General features: G+C 34.7%; 1 protein-coding gene across 1 annotated transcript in view; it reads right to left on the reverse strand.

The window, feature by feature from the left end:
• CSN3 (COP9 signalosome subunit 3) overlaps positions 1–22,390 on the reverse strand; it is a 218,263-nt gene that overhangs the window by 166,425 nt on the left and 29,448 nt on the right. Inside the window, exons 5-6 of the mRNA XM_090407666.1 lie at positions 13,913–14,005; positions 4,291–4,365 (exon numbers count right to left, since the gene is read on the reverse strand). Coding sequence (XP_090263792.1) covers positions 4,291–4,365; positions 13,913–14,005 — 168 coding nt within the window. The remainder of the gene's footprint in view (positions 1–4,290; positions 4,366–13,912; positions 14,006–22,390) is intronic.

Here is a 22,390-nt window from a genome sequence, read left to right on the forward strand (position 1 = left end):
TTTATTTCAAGAAAAAAAAAAAAAAAGACAAACTCTGTTTAAGAAGCATTGAGGTTATTATGTTGTTATTGTCCCATTGAAGGATAATCAGTGTTTAATCTTGAAGTTTGGGACATTTGAGCATGTCGAGGTTTGTCATATGAGTAGGATCAGTGGAGAGTATTATTATTAGCAAAACTGTGGATGCGATCTGACACCAGTGAGAGAAGGTCATTTATGTATGAGGAAGAGATGGGTGAAATAACAAAGCACTGAGGAATATTTACATCATTCTCTGAACAAATTTAGGTATAGGCTTTTTTATGTCCTGTTCCTGCTCTGCAGATAAAGTTGATCTTTCCATCTTAATCTTCGATGTTCACAGTCTCTTCTTCCTGTAGGTTTATATTCTAGGGCTAATTTAGGAATCCTATTGTTATTCATTCTTCTATGTGGTGTAACCAATTCTGTAGGTATTCTTCTATTTCTTGTATGATGTTTTTTGTACCTAATCATTCTCTTATTTGTGTTTTTCTTTTTATCTAATCTAGTGAGTCCCAGGAGAGGTGTAAGGAACTTCATCTGTGCTGCTTCCAATCTTTGTCTGTTTCTTTGTTTTGGAATCAAAGTTTCACTTTCAAATTTGAGAGATGTTTTAGAGGTCATATTATGTAATCTTAATTGAGTTTCTATAGTCATGTGTTTTCCAAAATTTCTTTTAATTATGCCATTCATTCTATGTAAATTTGTAGTCCTCCTCCTTCCATTAGGAGGAATACTCACATCAGATGATAAATCTGGAGAGAGAACACCCTTTCTCATTACACACTGAACAAATCCAAGACAAAACTGGCCACTTAATTACAAAGGATGGAAAGCAGACCATAAGATGCCAATTTTCTGAGAAATCCAAGAGATACAGCACAGTTTTCTCCAAATATTTCCGTAACAGGTGTCCATAGGTGACTGATGTACACAAAAAGATCTGCTGTGGATCTTGATTGGTGAAATCCATACTGGTGACCATACTGAATGCTATTATTATTATTTATATAGGCACTCCATGGAGTGAAAAGCCTCATTGCAGTAGGCCCACTCTATTCATTAACACAATACCTATCATGCATTTCCTTAAACTTTTCACTGTTGGGGCACTCACAACCACCGCTGGCAATCCATTCCACTCATTCACCACACTCCAAGTAAAGAACCTAGTATGCACATCCTTACTAACCACTCTTAGGTAACTTCCAAGTGTACCCCTTGTTTTTCCCCACCTCCCTATGTATTGAAAAATTTCTTCTGTGTCAATCTTATAGAATCCCTTTAATAAAAAAGTTTCTATCATATCTCCTTTCCTCTGCCTGTCAGCTAAACTCTGCACCACAAGCGCATGCACGTTCAATGTATCCTGATAGGGAACATTCCACAGACTTCTCAATACCATGGTCACTCATCTCTGAATCCTCTCCACCACCTCCCAATCCCCAAAAAATGCAGGTGACCAAATCTGTGCACAGTAGTCAACAAGTGGCTGAATCATAGCCTTGTAAAGAGGAATAATAACTTCTTATCTTTACTTATCGATGTGTTCTTCAGCATTCAAGTAATCCTCTGAGCTATTCTGCCAACTCTTGAAATATGTCCTCTGAATTTCAAATCTCTACTCACCATTGGCAGCATGCACAAAATCCTTTGTGCATACTGCCAATTTATTTAAATCATCCTGTAAGATATCTACATCACCTTTATTAACTATTGCCTTCCCTAGTTTTGCATCATCGACAAACAACTGAATATCCCCTTTCAAATCTTTTGCTATATCATTAACATACAAATTAAATAGTGGTCCTAATACAGAGCCCTACGGCACTCCACTAGTCACCCTCATTTGCTTTGACTCCACTCCACCATACATCACCCTATAATGTCTTCTATCAGCCACCCACCTATCCATGTTACCAGTCTCATATCCATTCCCATTTGTTCCAACTTATTGTAATAGTTTTCCATGCAGTATTCTGTCAAATGTCTTTGCAAAATCCAGAAGTATCATGATATAGCTGAAATTTCCTTTATCCAAATTCTGCTGTCACCTTATTATAAAATGTGAATAAATTACTGAGGCAGGAACTATTTTTTTACAAAGCTATGCTGCCCCCTATAGATCATATTCATGAATTCATATCATAATGTCCATGACCTTCTCAATTACTTAGATAACACTAAGATTTGATGATTTTTCTCCAGGGGGGGGGGGAAGGCTTCAGGCTTCTGGTTCAAGTTTTTACTAACATTTGAAACAGAAGCCCTTTTGGTAACCAAGGTTGTTTAAGTTTCTTCTTCTTCTGTCTTTCATGCAGAAAGTCACAGGAGATATGTGATGCAGTGTTCAATATAAAGGAGGAGATCTGCCTTCATCATCTATGCAGGAATTGAATGAGAAGAATAATACCAGGAGATTAGGTTTATTATTATTATTTGTCACCTCCAGGGAGTCCAAAGACTCATCGAGGGAGGGCATCTACTCTACACCCCTGTCTCCACTACTTCACAATCCACCAACTGACAGCAATTACACCAACGCCATCTATCGCCGACCACCGCCACTGGTATTTCCACAGACCATCATAAACATCCATGCCCACGGCAGGATTTGAACCCGCTGCCTTTTGGTTGGGGAGCAGATACGCTAACCACTCGGCCAGTCAGGCTGGCATTATTTTAGGTAATGTTGCAATACTGCCAACTGGGTGAGGAAGAGAAGTGCAAGTACAGAAAAACAGGGGTTGCACTCAACAGCTTCTGCAGGGGACCAGAAGACATGAGTGTCAGTGGCACGGGTGGTGAGTTTTCTAGATTTAGCCTTTCAGAATCAGACTCAGCTCCGATGGTGTTGCGAGTGTTGCAAGATTTCATATAAGCTGTGAATATAGCTGGAGTTTTTGTTGCAAGCCACATACAATAAGCTGCTGTTGTTCTTTTCTTGATCTGCCCTGACACAATTTTTGGAAAACCATGGCTTGAATATTAATTTTGAGCAGAGGGAAATGAAGGCCTTCATTCCAACATGGATAATTTCTGTAACAAGATTCCAACAAGTAATGGATCTGGAGAATGGAAAAAGTAGTCTGACCACAGAAAGGTGAAAAAAAGTCTTGGAGATCATCCCACTTAACACTATTGTAGTGCCAAAGGATATGATACTGAGAATGGTCAAGGGAAGGACATTCTACTAGAGATTAAACTTTGGTGATATTGTGATCTAAATTACCAAGAGCAGTATATCTTGAGAGAGAACAGGATAAAAAAAAATCCTGTGTTGAGTAAGTGGAGAGGATTTTCTGAAATTCTGGATGGGAGATTAACATTTGCTTTAGGTCACTGCTTATAGTAAATACCTCAACTTATCTTCCAGATTGGTCAGTGGAATTTAAAAAAAAAAAAAAAGAAGAAAAGGGGAGCCAGTTAGAGTTTTGAGCATTAAAGTTACTATTAGGAGGTAGATTGCAGGAAATCAAGCTTCAAAGATAAGAAATCATAAAAAGTCAGAATTTTCAGAACTGCACGGGGGGGGGGGGGGGTAGAAACAGCAGATAGAAGATACGGGATGATGCAAAATGCACAGGTACTACTCCTAGTGGAAAGAATCATACAGAATGTAGTTTGGACAGTTACAATAAGCTGTGGTTATCACAATAATTCTAAGTTCGGTGAAATCAGGAGATCACATTGGATGATCTGCAAGTGATTGGTGCACATCATTTAGGTTGGTGTTTATACCTTTAATGTTAGTGATTATTAGAGTTTTTAAATTTTTTGAGGAGGCTTGTTTTTCATTTTTGTAGATGGGATGATATGTATATATACAGCATTATTTATAATTCGGAAAGTGATTAATGCTTATTTAATGATTAATTAACTATCGAATGATTGATAAATGGATATCATTTATATATATATACTATTTGCTTTTTTTTTCTTGTAAAAACCTATCAAAGACATCGTTAGTGCACTGAAAGGTTACACAGAAGTCAAAACAGAGTGGCAAAGAGTTTAGATAAGTAACAGCCATTAAATAATTTCTTTATGTCTTCACTTTATGGCTTCATTGAGTTCTTGGATATTACATTTAAGCAGATGTTAGTAAATAAATTCGAAATGATATCAAAGAGTATTACAAATAACAGAGGAGACTATATAAATATTTTTTTTTTTACAATTAAAGTGTAATTTGGAAAATATTAAAAATAAAATGCTAACCTTCTAGTTTGGGAATAAAACTTGCAAAGTTTAAAGAATCAGACTTACCTCTTTACTAATATCTGTAATATCTGTGTCAAGGAATGGCAGAGAAGGCTTCAAACATTTTGCTAATAAGCAAAGCTAAAAAGGAAATTAAATAAATGCTGTAAAATTCAAATTTTTGCCTGATGTCTTTACATACTGCACTAAACAATGTTAGCTTAATAATTGTTTATAAAATATGCTAGCCTTTATTGTTAAAGAAGCTATCTTCAAACGATAAGTACAGAAAAAGTATTGCTTAAGCTATGCTGTCCAGCTGCCATTGATGTATCTATCTGTTAATAACATCTATTTTATATTAATAAACATGTTATCTATTAATAACATGGTTGTAGAGTCCATAATTTGTGTAAAATGAATACTGATCACCGTGTAACACCAAAGAAAAGGATCCAGTCACTACACAATATATCCACGAAAATTATCCCCCTTTTCATAACAACTCCAAAACAACTTCCTTGATTTTAATCTGAAATTGTAATCTAACCAGAGCATATAATTCATCACATTCTTGATGAACTGTCAACTCTGGTTTATTTTTGAATTCGTCTGTCAGATGTAATGCAATGTAATGAAGAAATAATTAATGAAAAGGGAATAAATCAACTACAATTTTGTATGAACAAAGAATTAAGAATAAATAATATATTCATTGTGCATAAAATCACATGGGAGATTACAAGAGCAAAAATCTATTAACAATTGCATTATAACTAATAGAGAAATAATACCAGAAAAAATTATTGATGTAAACGTTCTATGTTAGTATTTTAAAAGATAAAACTAGAAAAGACATCAATTTAGTTCAAGAATCCTGGAGACTTGCACTAGATGTGTTTAGGAGTACAACATCATCTGCATAAAGCAAAGAGTTTGATATCTCCAATTCTAATATCAGGCCTAATACCTAGATGATGAATAAGAGTGGTGATAATGTGCATCCTTCTCTCAACCCTGATTTTACATCAAACTATCTCTCTGTATTTTTTCAATTCTAACTGCTGACTGACAACTTAAATATAGACAATGTATTGCTCTATATAATGTTCCATTTAGCCCATATAATTGTAGTGTCTTGAAAAGCTTTTCTCTGGGCAACTTGTTGTATGTCTTTTCCAGATCAACAAAACGTAAGTACAGATCTTTGTCATATTCCAATGATTTCTCAACTATTTGTTGTAGTGAAAATTTGATCTTGACAACCTCTATTTGGCCTGAACCCAGCTTGTTCTTCTCAAAGTTTTCTTCCACAATTTTTCTCAACCTCATTTCAAGTATGCTTCCATAAATCTTATCTGGAACACCTAGAGAAATTCCTCTGCAATTCTCATATTCAGCATTATTCCCTTTTTTGCAGATGGGAACAATGAGAGGTCCCATCACTGCATAATACAGTGATGGATAATACACTGCATGCATAATGGTGTGTAGCCACTGCAAAACTTTTATACTGCCCTACTTAAACATTTCTGGTCAAATATAATCTATTCCAGCTGCCATTCCACATTTCAAGTTTTATAATGGCTTTTCTACCTCAAGTATGATATATACACTTCTCTTTATACACTATTCCTCTTGAAAATTTTCTAGTATGGTTTGTCACTGACTGTTTCATTTAAGAGTCTTTAAAAGTAATTACTCCAGACATCTAGGATATTCTTATCTTCAGTTTTCATATCACCTTTATGATCTTTGATTTGTTTTACAGTACTCTTTCCTCCATTTCTAAGCTTTTTCAATAGCCTTCATTACATTTTGCCACCTTCTTGATATTTATTTCCTATGCTTTTACCAAAGTCTTCCCATGACTTTGTTTAGCTACTTTTACGCATAGCTTAGCTCTCTTACAATTTTTCTCTATATTCCTTTAGAGCATCTGCTACCTTATTTGCTAGGAACTTTTGATACACTTTCTTCTTTTCCACAACTGCTTCTTTAACTTCCTGTGTCACCAGAGGGTTCTTATTTTTTTTTTATCCTTGCAGACAACTTCACAACATTCTTCCATAGCTAAATCAATCAACGTCTTCTCTAGAGTTTGCCACTGAGACTCCAAGGTTTGGTTCTTATTTTCAATATGTTTCATTTTTTCTTCAATAATGTTTGTATAGTCAAGTCTACAGTTGACCTATTGAAGTTTAGAGAGGATATTGCAAAGGTAACCAAAGTCAGATTATGTGGTTGTTGAAGAACAAACAACAAGAAGGAATACCCTGTGCTCTTCACCTCTTCTTCTATCTCTTCTGTCCTTCCTAAAAATAGTATAACTTTACATTCATTCGATTTCAAGAATGTAAAGAGTACATCTGACTTTGATAGCCATGTTTTACTAATGCCAATAATTTTATGCCAAAACATATCCACCAAGGCAACAAACTCTACCCATGTGTTTCTAAATGCTCCTGGCATTTGTGTATTGTAAAAAAAAAAGTTACCTAATGGTTTTTTTGTATAATTACACCTGCAATCGGGGTGCTTAAGGGTCGAAGCTATATAACTGAGAGGAGACCTCCACATAGCCTTTAAAGAAATACGGAGAACTAAACAGGGCTTCTGACCTAATATCCAATCCTCACCCTCTCGTGATGCACCCTGTTAAGTATCTACCTGGATACTGAACGAACGAGGATGGGCTGGCAATTTGGGATTTAGCTGACCAAATTGTACTCTTATTGACTTAAACCAAAGTAGAGAATAATGGTACAACATGACAGAATTTCATGGCAGCTAGGGAGTCGCCCGGTTAAACAAGGCCCCCGTTGTTTTCACGAGGGAACCAGTGCAAACAACGAAAATTCAGCTACTGGATCAAATCCTAAAACTCACCCCAACTCAACATCACCAGAGTTCAAGATAGATACTATCAACATAAGAAGCCTGAATGGCAAAGAAATGTCCAAAACTAAATATGAGGATAATCTTCTTGAATGGCAGGCAATCTCAAGTAAAATGATTTGGGCAGATATGAGAATGGGGAACTGGACAATGAAAGTTATTTGTGCATATGTCCCACAGAAGGTTCTACTAAGGTAGAAGTGGAGGAATTTTTTGAGGCTTTAGAGAAAGCAACTGAGACGATGAAAAAGGAAAAGTTGGTCCTTGTTGGGGATCTAAATATCAGAGTAGGAAATGATTGTCAGACATACAAAAATATATCGGGGAATTTTGGAGAAAAGAAAAAAGCTAATAATAATGGCAAATACCTGTTGGATTTCTGCTCAGGACATGGACTGATTATTACTAACACCATGTTCCAAAATAAAAATGTATAGAAATTCACATGGAGAGAAGAGGCAAGGAATAAGAACAGTCTCATTGACTATGTTATTGTTGATAGTGATGTTTTCTTCCTGGTGCAGGACACCGGACTGTACAGAGGATTTGAAATTGGAAGTGATCACCATTTAGTCTTGAGAAGGATAAAACTGAATTTCATATTGAAAATAAGAACACGTAAGAAAGTTTTAAAGCGAATAAAAGTTGAGCAGCTCTCAGATGTGAACTGTAGACTAAAATACACAAACATGATTGAAGAAAAAAAAATGAGAGAGTTTGAGAAGAGCAACCAAACCTTGGAGATTCAGTCGCAAGTCCTGAAGAAAATACTGATTGATTCAGCCAGAGAGGAATGTGGTGAGGCTGCAAAAATCAGAACTCCATGGTGGACACAGGAAATTAAAGAGGCAGTGAAAGAAAAGAAGAAAGCATATCAAAAGTTCCTGACAAATAAGTCAGCTTGTGCTTTTAGAGAATACAGAGATAAATGTAAGAAAGCTAAACACAGTGTAAAACTTGCTAAACAAAAGTCATGGGAAGACTTTGGTAAGAACATAGAAAATAAATAGCAAGATATTCTGGAGGTTGTTGAAAAAGCTCAGAAATGGAAGAAAGAGTGCTGTAAAAGGAATTAGAGATGATAAAGGTGACATGAAAACAGGAAAAAAACATATCCTTGAAGTATGGAGTAATTACTTCGAAAAATTGCTAAATGAAACAAGCAGTGATGAAAATACAGTGGTAAAAAACACTGACCAGGCATGCAGTCAGGAATACATATCCATACTTGAAGTAGAAAAAGCCACCAAAATCCTGAAATGTGAAAAGCATGAGTAGATGATATTCGACCAGAAATGCTCGAGTATGGTGGTATAAGAGTGTTACAGTGGCTGCACTGCATAGTTCAGAAGGCCTGGAGAGAGGGGTGAATTCCAGATGATTGGAGTAGAGCTCTCATAGTACCCATATATAAAAAGTAAAATAAAACTGAATGCGAGAATTACAGAGGTATTTCTCTACTGAATGTTCCTGGAAAGATATATGCAAGTTTTCTTGAGAAACGGTTGAGAAGGATTGTGGAAGAGAAGCTTGGTGAAGAACATGCTGGATTCTGGTCAAATAGAGGCTGTCAGGATCAGATTTTCACTTTACGACAGATAGTCGAGAAATCATGGGAATATAACAAAGATCTATATTTAAGTTTTGTAGATCTGGAAAAGGCATATGACAGGGTGCCAAGAGAGAAGCTATTTGAAACGCTGCAGTTATATGGTGTCAATGGGGCATTATATCAAGCAATACTTAGTCTTTATTTGAGTTGTAAGTCGGCAGTTAGAATTGAAGGAAGTACAGGAAGATGGTTTAATGTTAAATCTGGTGTCAGACAAGGATGTACATTATCCCCTCTGTTATTCATTATCTATATGGATCACATTATGAAGAAAAGTGGTATTAAACATGATATCAAAATTGGCGATGTTTATGTCAGCTCTTTGCTTTATGCAGACGATGTTATAATTCTAAATAAATCCGCTACAAGTTTGCAAGATTCCCTGACTGATTTGAATAACTGTTGTAATATATATGGTATGAAGGTCAGCAACAAAAAGACAAAGACAATGAAAATAGGCAGAAGCGACAATGAAAATAGGCAGAAGCATTGAAAATATCAACTGCACTGTGAATGGAGAACCTATAGAAAAAATAAAACATTTCAGTTACTTAGGCATGATTTTTAGTGAAGATGGTAAATTAAATATGGAAACAGACAACAGAATCAACAAAGCTGGTATGGTAGGAAATCAACTGAATAAATTTATATGGAATAAGAGAGAAATTAGTTAACACACTAAATTATATATTATCGTGTATAATGCGAAAAATTTATGGTAAAAAATACTACTTAAAGTTAGGGGTTCGCATTATATGCAGATCCTAAAAAAATATAACATCTTATGAGAATTGCACACACACAATATATACTACCTAATGCCTATGCAAACCAAATCTACTTGACCCACTCGCATTCGGCGACCAAGCATGCATCGTATTTGCGCATGCGCTCCCCGTCGCCAAATGATAAAGCACAGTGAGATAGATAGAGCACAGTTAGGTATATCGGTTTAACCACAGTTCGTTTTAAATATTATTCGTTAAACAAACCTAGCCTGAAAATGAGTCAACAGAAACGTAAACATTCATCTTTTGAAGCAGGATTTAAATTGCATGTCGTGCGGTTTGCAGAAGAACATAATAACAGCGTTGCTATGAGAGAATTTGGTGTAGCAGAGAGTAATATTAGACTTTGGCGTAAGCATAAAGACAGTCTTGAAAAAATCCCCAAAATGAAACGTGCCCGTTGTGGAGATATAGCATCCTTTCCAGAACTCGAAGAACTAAATGAATGAATTTTGACGCAATGACAAAATGGCATTATAGTAACAAGAAATGCAATTCGTTTTCGAGCTCTACAACTCAAGAATGGTAAATTCAAGGACACACCAGGTATTTCATCTTTTCTTGCTTCGCCTGGGTGGTGCAACAGATTTATGGAATGCAAAGCATTAACATTACGACACCGAACAAAAATTGCGCAGAAGTTACCAAAGCAGCTTGAAGAAAAAGTGCAGTCCTTCCATAAATTTATCATAAAATTACGGAAGTGTCACAGATATGAACTTTCCCAAATTGGCAATATGGATGAGACGCCCATGTACTTTGATATGCCTGGGAATCGAACAGTAAACTCAGTTGGTGAAAAGGGTGTCTTCATAAAAACAACGGGACATGAAAAAACGCATTTTACCATTGTTCTAGCATGCATGGCAGACGGAACCAAATTAAAGCCAACAGTGATATTTAAAAGGAAGAAAATTCCGAAGCATACGAAATTTCCACCAGGTGTAATTGTTCACACCAATCAGAAAGGTTGGATGGATGAAGAAGGTGTACAATTGTGGCTGGATCAAGTATGGAACATAAGTCCAGGTAGCTTACGTCAACAAAGCATGCTAGTCTGGGATATGTTCCAGGCGCATTTAACAGAGGCAAGCAAAGAGAAAGCACGTGAGCTACGTACAGGCCTAGCACTCGTACCAGGTGGTCTAACTTCCGTTTTGCAGCCGCTTGATGTCAGCTTGAATAAGCCATTTAAAGATCACTTACGTGAAAATTGGACAGAATGGATGTCATCTGGTTTGGTGAAGATAACAAAGGGTGGGAATTTTCAAAAACCTGAGATCACCCTAGTCACCATCTGGGTTAAAGAAGCATGGGATTCGATACCATCTGAAATGATTCAACGCTCATTTCTTAAATGTGGAATAAGTAATTCAACGGATGGATCCGAAGATCACGTCATATACGAAAGCGAGGATGACACACAACAAATTGGAGAGCATGAAGATGATGACGACAACTGCTACACTGATGATGCAATCCCTACAGATGAATTTATAAATGAAATGTTTGACGACTCAAAAGATGAAGAAGAAGAATCTAAAGGATTTTGACATTTTGTTTTAAAATAAATATTTCTTTCGTTAATTCGTATTGTATTATTTATAATGTTATGGAACAAGATTATCAGATTGCATTATACGTGGTGAACATGGCATTTTAGGGCTAGTTTTCAAACAAAATTTCCAGTTCGTATTATACGCGATAATATACAGTAGCTGTATACAAGACAGTGTTCAAACCAATTTTCACTTATGGATCTGAGAGCTGGGTCAGAAGTAAAACACTCGACTAGAGACAGCAGATATGAGAGTCCTGAGAAAGATTAGGGGCATGAACAGATGGCATCAATGGCAATATCATATTAAAAATGAGGATAATGGGAAAGAACTTGACATTATCAGCATCCAGGAATGCATTAGAAGAGCTGATCTCAGGTGGTATGGTCACTTAAAGGATTAGCAAAATAAGTGTTCTCTGCCAGGTTGGCAGGAAAAAGACCCACAGGAAGACCAAGATATAGGTGGATTGATATAGTAAAAAGTGCCTTAGAAGATAGAAATATAAAATCTGATAATGTTGGAGTGTTGACAGGTAACAGACTGATTTGGAAGAAAATTGTAGATAGGAAGTTAGTAATGATGTAATTGCTCATGTAGTACTATCATATCCTGTACACTCCTTGAGAGTATATATCAGGAATTTGATGATTATGATGATGACATCTGCAATCTGCTTGGCTTTGGTTGGGCAACCTTCTCTTTTCTGTCCACAGCACAGTCATAAAAGTTTGAATTCAAAGTGTAAATTTCCACACCCACCTTCACCAGATAAAACCATGCTGAATGACCATATTATTGTCACATTTGCATACTATAGCGCAATCTAGTTTTCCTGACTCTCTGCATCAGGTCTCAATCCAATGAATAATATGTTCGGGTTCCTGATACCAACTCCATTCAAGTGCAAGTTGTCCCTCTTTTACGAACCCTTTCTCTACCATCAAACTCACTCTACACATTAAAAAAAAACTCACATTTCTTCTACAAAGCCTCAGCATCAAAGCAATGAATCATAGGCTTCCTTCTTAACTCAATTCAGTCATTATCTCAGTAATAAGATAATAATTTTTAATTCTGCTTTTCTTTCTCACTTCTTTCAATAATCCTTTCATATCCGCTCTCATATAATGTTTATCACTAATAAAATCATTAGTTCCAACAATCACTGCTATCTCCTTTACTTTTTGGTTTTGTCATTACATTTGCCATATCTTTAAGTTTTGCTCACAGGAAGCTCGAAGCAGTGACTCCTTCAGTAACTGCAAATTTCACGATCAAATCACACTGTACCATATTACTTCTTTTTTTGTAATATTTTGCCTTACCTCACTGTTATTATACTTATCCACTCTTACCTTACCTGCTTCAACATTTTCCTGCTTCTTATTTGTTGATTTTTCTTGTCCCATTTGAGTTACTTTAATTGTTTCTTAACATTTTTAATTCTCTCACTGATTGTCTAATAATTTGTTTGAATCTGAATATTTCAAACATCAAGTTATCCTCACCGATATCTTCAACAATGGTGCTGCAATGCATCTGCTCAGATGGACAAAGGTTCCCATCTCCAGTAGCTTTGTTAACTTGTACTCTGCTTTTATAGGTATTTGCCATTTCTTTATTATATTACAATTATACAATTATTAAATGCACTAAATAGAATAAATCCACTAAAAACTACAACAATATACTAAAAATATACAAATCAATTTATGAAAACTCAATAAATCAGGAAAAAAAAATCATAAATCTTACAGGAGCTTCATAAAAAGATGACTGCAGATAAAACAGCCTTGAACTAGCATGATTATCATACCTTTTCTCAACATTCAGTCAAATCCAACACCTAATCGACAGCCTTGACCCTTTTGGAATCACGCTTGAATAAGCAAGTCACCTTCAGTCTGTGGAGATATCCTTTGCATGATAATTATTTCAATTAATTTTAATGTGCTACTTAACAGGGAAACTGGTCTGTTATTAGCTGAGTTATCACTCAATTTTCCAAGGTTTCATGCAAGCATTTCCTACCTCTCTCTCTACATTTCTGGGACTCTTCAAATGCAAAATATATTAGCCACAAACCAAAGCAAGTCATGGGATTTGTCACCCAAATAGTGCAGGAAATGAGGAAATTCCCATATTTTCTAACAGCCTTTCTCATCTCGAGGACTTACTTTCTTATCACTTACAGTAAATAGCAACATCTTTAAGTAACTCTGATTACCAGATTTATGAAACTTATAAAGAGCATCCTTTTCTGGTCTGGTCTCTTTCAACTAAAGGCGAGTCAGTCAGTCTCATATGGAGGTGAAGTTTTTTTTTTCAGAAACTCAAGTTTTTCGTCTCTCAGAACAGGAAAACCGGCCCCATGAATACACACACACACTTCTACATACAAAAAATACCTTCCTGCCCCCCCCCACACACACCCACCGTCACACTCTATGGCAAAGTCAATTGGGGTTGCACGTAAAGTCACATCGTGTAGAAAGGCCAACCGCAAATAGATGGCATAATACATAAGAGGAAGAAAAATAATGAACAGCATTCTTTTCATTTCCTGTCTATCTTCTGAAATCTACTCCTTGGCATTATTAGTTACTCAATCCAATGTGGGATTATCCAGAGGTACCATTACCTGCTAATATCCAAAATGATTCCATATTTATTCTAAATGGGACAGTGACTTTGCTAGCAGTATTGAAATATTCCTGTCAAATGTTACTATAAGCCTGATAAAAGAATATCTTTCAAACATAAAACAAAAAGTCTCTTTAAAATACAAATATGCATTATTTCAATAAATGAGTTAATCGGTACATTACCTGACAGAGATCGGCATGTATTGAAGTTAGTTGTGACGGGAATAACTGTATTTTGCTAATAGCTCTACAGAGTAGTTCTATACCTCGCAAAGGCTATAATCAAAAAGAACGATGAGAAGAAAAATATTTGCAATTGAATGCACAAATGATTTTTTCTCAATACATTATATAGTGTTTTACTGATATATAATAGAGGTGGTAAGAAAAAGAAAAACAAAGTTTTTCTTGAAAACTTTTATTTTATGAAATTAATTTAAGTGATTCTAATATTTGAGGTGCCTAGATGAATGTCTGCAATCCAAAAAAATCCATCATGCAGGGATTTTTTTAATATACATTTTTCATAAGTTTGGAATAATTCATGAATTTATCAATAATGTTAAAATGTTAAATTATTGTCACTACTGCCCCTTTGTAGCTGTTGTGACTCTAAAAGCATGTTAATAATGGTCTAAACCTGTTTGAAGATGTCCGAACCTGTCATGCATCAAGAAATATAAAACAAACTTGATCTGTTAGTCACTTGCACTCAGACATTTTTGAATCTCTTGTTTCTTTAATTTATCACTAAGTTACATTTACAAAGATACAAAGTTAGACACTATAAAACAATTTTGTTATGTATGTAGTTTACTTAAAGTGTTCAAGTAAGCTGCAAACATCACTTGTGCAGAAGGACTGCATAATTTCTTTGGGTATGAAATAGGGGACCATGATAAAAAAAAGTAATTTCTGCACATCTTGTCACATTAATATGACTTGATGAAATAAGGAAAAAGTATGATCTATTATTTAGGCAGGTCTATTATAAAATGCTACTGATTTGAATATCACCAAAAGAGCATGTAACAAATTTCTACTTCCATTTAACCATATATCTGGAGTATTTATGAAAATCTTGATCCAAACAAAATCTGTCACGAGACAAGTGACTCACTCTTTTCTGATTGATCGTCTGCTTCTGATGTGGAGAGGAAGTAATCATCACAAACTTGGATATAACTAAACAGAAAGAATTTAACAATTATGTTAGCAATTTGTATTAATGGAAACAGCAATGTCAACTATTTCGATTTTATCTTCAATGATGGAATTTAGCTTTGTGAAAGAAAATTTCTGGTTTCAGAAAAGAAATTTTTCTTTTGGAAAAATATCTGTTTTAGAAAACAGAAATTTTTCCAAAATACTTTGATGTGTCCCCTTTTGAGACAAAGGATGGAATTTGTTTCTGCTGGGATAAAGACTGGCACTTGTTTTTTTTCAAAACAAGCTTAAAAGGCAATCTTGTTACATAACAGTAATGAGAATACTTCCATACCTCTTGCACATGCAATGATAGAATCATGGCAAGTATATATGGCCTTTCCAAAAAAGATTTTATGCCAGGAAAAGAGGACATAAAACAGTACTTGTTAACCCCAAGAAAACATTTCTGCCTCTATGGTATATTACAGTGTTTTATGATAAACTTTTTAAAAGAAATTAGAAAAAAACAGAACTGCACTTCATTACCCAATTGGAAAGTTTCCAAAAAAATTTCAAACTTCAAGAAAGTATATTTTATTTGACATCAAATTAGGAAAAGAAACCATTCAAGATATTACTGAAGAGTTCCTAGGCAACAATAAAGCTGAAACTATAAACTGGATGATCAACTTATAAAATAGCACAAGATGTGATTCAGATTGTCACTAACGATTCACTTCATTCTCACCTAGACGTCTTTCAAGAAATTTTTGGTGCACTTCAGTGAAGAGAATGAAGGTAATGAAAAAGTGAGGCATGAAGCAAATATTACAGAACATGGAATGGAATGCTGGCAAGATGAGATTTACTAGCTGTTTCTTCAAAGAGAGACAACGTACAAAGAAATTTCAAGAGAGAAAAAAGTACTTATAAGCACACTTAAATTTGTGCATAATTTTAATCTTTTTATTTTCTTACTTGATTTAAATATAGCAATATAAGCAAGTACTTAAATTTTGGCCTTATATTGATTTTATAAAATATATTTTTAAATTCCATTTTTTTTTTTAAATTTTAATCTGAAAAATAAATTCCTATAATCATGTTTACTATTTTTATCCTCATTACTAAACAACAATTAGCAGTCTGTGTTTTGCCACATTTGTTTCATTTTTAAATTCTACTTCACCAAATATATAGACTTCACCTATTTTGATTCTAGTTACACAATTTTTGTTGACTAGTGTTGGAAACTGAAAAAAAGACATGAAATAAACAATTTAAATATACCAGTATTTCAGTCTACTATCTTAGATCACCCCATTACAATTACGAGATCAAGTCAAGATCTCCTAATTGTAATGGGGGGCTTAAACGCAAATGTAGGCAAAGACTGGGATACCTGGCCAAGAGTAACTGGAAAGTTCGGGTATGGAAAAAGCAATGAACGTGGCGAAAGACTGCTAAACTTCTGCTCAAATAATAGACTAACAATAACCAACACTCTCTTTAAACATCCAAAACCCCAAAGAAAATGGACCCAAGAATATGATAGACTATATTATTGTAAACCAAAGATGAAAATCAAGTATCCTAAACTGCAGATCCTTCTCTGCAGATTGTGAATCAGACCATAAGCTAGTATTAGCAAACCTAAGAATAAAGTTAAAATCTGGAAGCACTTTTAGAGTCAAAAGGAGACTGAATGTAAAAAAACTACAAGACGACAATATTCTAAGAAAATATCAACTAGAACTAGATAAAAACCTGAAGGAACTACCAAAACAGAATATAAACATTGAAGAACATTGGTGCAAATTAAAGGAAATAATATTAAATTCAGCAGAAAAAACAATAGGTTACACAGAAAGAGAAAGTAAAAAGGATTGGATCTCAAATGAAGTAAAAAGGTTAAGCGATCAAAGGAAAAGCTTGAAACTAAAACAGAATTATAACAGAAATGAATATAATAGATTAACCAGAGAAATTAGAAAACTAGTTAAAAGAGACAAGAATAACTGGTTAGAAGAAAAATGCAAAATGGCAGAAAAGCTATCAAAAGAAAATAACCTTCATGGATTATATAAACAAATAGACCAAATTAGTAAGACATGGACAACAAAAAGTATAATGATCAAAAACAAAGAGGGACAACTAATTAAAGAATGGCTCGATGGGAAGAATACTTCAAAGATTTATATAATAAAAACAGCTCCCAGGATATTATGATTCCAGCCACTGAAATGGAAGAAGAAATAAAGAAGAAAAAAATTATTTCTTTACCAAAGAAATAATAGCACACAGCATAAAAAAACTCAAAACTGGGAAAGCACCTGGCATTGATCGAATACATGCCGAATTCTTAAAAGCAACAACTTTTGGAACCATTAAAAACATTATCTGAAAGGATCTACAAAAGCGAAGCAGTGCCTACTGATTGGACCAAATCAGTCATAACTCCTATATACAAAAAAGGAGATAAAACAGAATGCAATAATTACAGAGGCATTAGCCTCCTCAGTATTCCAAGTAAGGTTTTTACAAAAGTACTCCAAAAACAAATTAAGCTATATATAGAACTGGCACTAGGAGAAGATCAAGCCAGTTTCAGACCAGGGCAAAGCACAACTGATCAACTATTCACCTTAAGACAGCTAATAGAAAAGACACTAAAGTACAACCAAAGTTGCTACATAAATTTCATAGACTTGAGTCAGGCATTTTGATTCAATCCATAGAAGAGAACTATAGAAAACTATGGAAGAATTTGGAATTCCCAACAAAACCATAAGAATAATAAAGAATCTGTATGAGAAATCTGAAAGTGCAATACGAATGGAGGACATCTTAACCAACTGGTTCCACACAGAGAGTGGAGTAAGAGAGGGATGCAATCGGTCACCAGACCTGTTCAATCTTACAATGGAAGAAGCAACCAATACATAAACAATGAAGACTCCGGAATCAAAATAAATGGAAAAAATGTGACAAATTTAAAATTTATAAACAACGTTGCATTACTTGCAAGCACAAAAGAAAATCTACAGCGAATTTCTGATAAAATAAAGGAGGAGTGTATAAAATTTGGATTAAACATAAATATAGACAAAACAAAAATTATGCAAATAGGAAAAAGAAGCACCAATTTGAAAATTGAAATTGATAGTAAGAATCTAGAGCAGGTAGAAAATCTCACCTACCTTGGAGGAGTTATTGAGTACAATGGTGAAATTATAAAAGATATAAACAGACAAATCAGTCAAGCATCCCAAACGTTTGGACGACTTAATAAAATATGGAATTCTAAGACATCAAACAAGTAACAAAAGTAAGAATCTGTGAAACAATGGTCCTCCCAATACTCCTCTATGGAAGTGAATGCTGGAATTCCAAAAAGGCTGAAGAGAAAAAATTATTAGTTACTGAAATGGGTTGGCTAAGAAGATTACTTGGAGTATCTCTGCTGGATCGACTAAGAAACGAAGACATAAGGAAACGACTAAAACAAGAAATAACAATAATAGACAAAATCCAAGAAAGAAGACTGTGATGGTTTGGCCATTTGATCAGAATGGGAACAGATCGGACTCTCCAGGGACAGACAGAAGTGGAAAGAGTTCATTTGGCCTCATCATCATCCACATAGATGATGGAAGAGAGAAGAAGAAGAAGATCTTAGAACATTGCTAAGGTCATCTTGTTTAAAAATTAATAATCAAGACTAAAGCACACATAGCATTACAAGCGAAATAGAATACTAACAATTCGGAAGAAGAAGTTAAGTCACAAATTCATACATGAATGGTTATCTGAAAAATACACAACTATAGCAAGGTTCTTTGGACAGTAATTTGCATACTATTTTCTACCTAGTGGATTCTTGTTTGTTAACAGATCCTTAAATTCCATTTAAGGATGTGTTTAGATTGCAAATGTCCACGTCTTTCATATTTTGGACAGAACTGGCAGATCCACAGTTATGTGTATGACAAGATAGATATCAACACTACATTTGCTACTTGGAATTAGAAAATCATCACTTGTGGACCATGAAGACTAGAGTCAGCTGTAACAAGATAGATTGTACTAAATAAAAGCAATTCTTATTTGAAAAATTGTTTAGGAATACTGTGATGCTTTAATTTACATATCTGAATGTAAATCAAAAAAGACTTTTAAAGCTTTCACAAATGGAAGCAGGGAGGACTGCCCACAGACCAAAAAAGAAACAACTGCATCATCTGTTGATGAAGATGATGCAGAAAAGAGGCTCCAGTGGCCAACGTGTACAAAGAGTGGATTGTTAAGAAGTGGAAGAAGGTCATATTCTCAGATGAGAGCCATTTCTTTGTCAAAGAAGAGTGAGTACCCTATGTTTGCAAATTAGCAACTGAGAAGACTTCTCTAGTCCACTTTCAAAAAAAAAGTCCTGGGGTTGTTTTACACGTGACAGTATGATGAAAAGTGACCAATACATAAAAATATTAGAGAAAAGGGTAGTCCCACCGATCCAGAAGACAAAGAACTCACCTTCCAACAGGATCTCGCTACATGACACATTTAAAAAAAAAAAAAAAAAAAGTGAAAGAGTTCCTCAAAAATCACAACATCCAATTGCTTCAGTGGCAATTGGATGTTAACTCTCCTGACCTGACATTAGCCCAATAGAAAATTTGTGGGAAAAAGTGAAAAACAGACTTGGAACTCTTTCCATGAGAGTCCATGTGTAAGTGAATTAATGAACTTATTAGGAACAGAGGATTATTAGGTATAAAACACATATATATTATTAAGTAAAGTCAGAGTTTAATTTTTGTACTTATTTTCTTGCAAAATTAAAATTTCTCTTTAAAATGTAAGTATTCAGATTAATTTGTTTGCTACTGTACCTACTTTATAATCCATATCTGCATTGTAATAACACTGAATTACGGTTGCCTATATATGTATAAGATGAAGGTGAAGAAGAAACATGCATAATTGGAGGGTGGGGAAAGGACGAGAGGGCATCCTTGGAAGCTGAGAATGAAGGCAGCCAAGAAGGGTGTGAGGGCTAGATTTTTCTCTCAGAGGGTGATGCGTGATTGGAATGGATTGCCATTAGAAGTTGTGAGTGCAACCAGCGTGAATGAATTCAAGAATAAGTATGATAGCTGGTGTTTGTAGTATGTGGCCTCCCTCGATGAGTTTCTGACTCCCTGGAGGTCTCTCTTAATAATAACAATGAAGGTGACGTGAAAACTGAAGATACTGATATCCTAGATGTCAGGAGTAATTACTTTGAAAGAGTGCTAAATGAAACCAGAAGTGTCAGCATTATGGTAGAAAACTCCCAACACAAATGCAGTCAAGAAAATGTGTATTCTTCTTGAATACATTATACATGTTTCTTGAATAATTTATTCAAGAAACATGTATAATGTTTCTTGAATAAATATAACTCTTATAATATAACTCTTTTTTTCCCAAATTTTCCCAAGACATTTCTCTGTCTGGGATCAACTTTTCTTTTTTTCTTTATATCAGCTGCCCTTTCTAATAACTCAAAAAATTCCTTCATTTCTTCCCCGGTCCTCACAAGGACCACAGGCCCAAATTGTCTGACTTTCACCTGCACTATATTACTTCAAACTGATTAGGAAAATAAAATAATACAGTAGTCCCCCCTTGTTCTTGCTTAAAGGAACACAGTAGTTCCCACTTGTTCTTGCTTATCTGCTGGGGATATGTTTCAAGACACCCTGCAGATACCTGAAACTGTGGATATTACCGAACCCTATATAGACTATGTTTTTCTTTTTCCTATACATACCTGTGATAAAGTTTAATTTATAAATTAAGCTTAGTACAAGATTAACAACAATAACTAATAATAAAATAGGACAATTATAACAACATATTGTAATAAAAGTTATATGAATGTGAATGGAATCTTAGTAACCTCAGCATACGTTTTTTTATTACTTATTAATTTAAGAAGTGAGAACTTTCACCTTTTTCACTTAAAAGGAAGCACTTTACGGCTTCTCTCTGGCATATCCGAAGTGTCAACTTCACTACTCTTGCACTTTGGGACCATTATTAACTAAAATAAGGGTTACTTGAAGACAAGCACTGCAATACCACGACAAATGATCTGATAACCAAGAACTACTCAGAATGGCGTATGCCATTTAAATCTTATGAATTGTCTATTACTAAAAGAAAGAGCCATATATTTCGGCGATGTAAAATTACATAGGCAAAGTGGATATTAAAGATCCAACATCATTTCAAAGCCAAATGTTTGTAGAATCTATGAAAGTTTCATAAGTTGATCTGATGGCTTACGAGAATACAATTCTCAGCATCCCTTAGCTACTTAAGTAGAGCAAGCTAAGACAACCAGAGATGCCGAGCTCGTAAGATCTCACGTCAACTTACAAAACTTTCATACTTTCTACAAATCTGGCTTTGAAATAATGTTGGATCTAATATCCACTTTGCCAATGTAATTATAAATTGTTTATTTCTGGAATTTTCCATTTTCCATTTAATATTTTTGGACCGGGTTGGCCATGAATAACTGAAACCGCAGATAGCAAATCCTCAGATGGGGGGAACTACAGTAGCCACAATATTCAACAACAAACATGAAGATATAATCCTTGAATATTATTGAGAATTATAGCTATTTCGTTCTTTTCCTGATTTCCAGTGCCTGAATAAATCATCTCATTATTTAGAAGTAATTGGTGTTTCATTGATACTTCTTATGCTGATAGGTGTGTTCGTTTTCGATTTTGATAAGATCATTTCAGTTTACTTTTCAGTGTACTCTTTGGTTCCCTGACCAAAACAACAGAGTTTGTTGAACCAAGTAACAGTAGCTACATGTATATATAAAAGAATGGTGCAGTGAATTTCAAGCAATGACCTTCCAAAGCTGGAATAGTTTTCAAGCAATCATGTGGTTTTAATTTGGCTAATGGATGAACACAGCTTGCATTTCCTTGAACAGTCTTCAGAGAAGAATTAGCATTCATAAAGAATTTCCACTTGTTCTTGCAGAAATACTGCAGTCACTAATCTGCACTGTATGGCTACTAAAACTGATCTTTGTAGTTTTATAAAACAATGGTGTCTAAATTTGACAGTCTGTCTGAAGTATGAGAGCCCACTATTATATGTTGATGTTTATAAGATTCTGTGTTCTAGGCTTAAGAATCTTGTATCTCCCTTGAATTCTAATATCTCCCTTGAAGGTAAGATTCTTAATTTCTTCATCAGTATGGGTTGAAGAGGAATAGCTAGTGCTGAAACAGTTTAGGAGTACAGCATTTTCAATAAAATTCTCTTCTGATGACATTCATTTCTTATTCTATTGGTTTATCTTTGCAACAAAAACTAGAAACTATGACTATGAAAAGACTTTTGTCAAAATGCAGCTACAATCCCAAATCTTCAGTGTGTGTGATGATATCTTTCTATAAACTTTTGACTGGTACTAATGAAGAAATTGATAGAATCAAG

The sequence above is a fragment of the Typopeltis vanoorti genome, chromosome 17 (genome assembly GCF_054136105.1).
Source record: "Typopeltis vanoorti isolate ZY-2024b chromosome 17, IOZ_Tvanoo_1.0, whole genome shotgun sequence".
NCBI classification, from domain to species: Eukaryota; Metazoa; Arthropoda; class Arachnida; order Uropygi; family Thelyphonidae; genus Typopeltis; species Typopeltis vanoorti.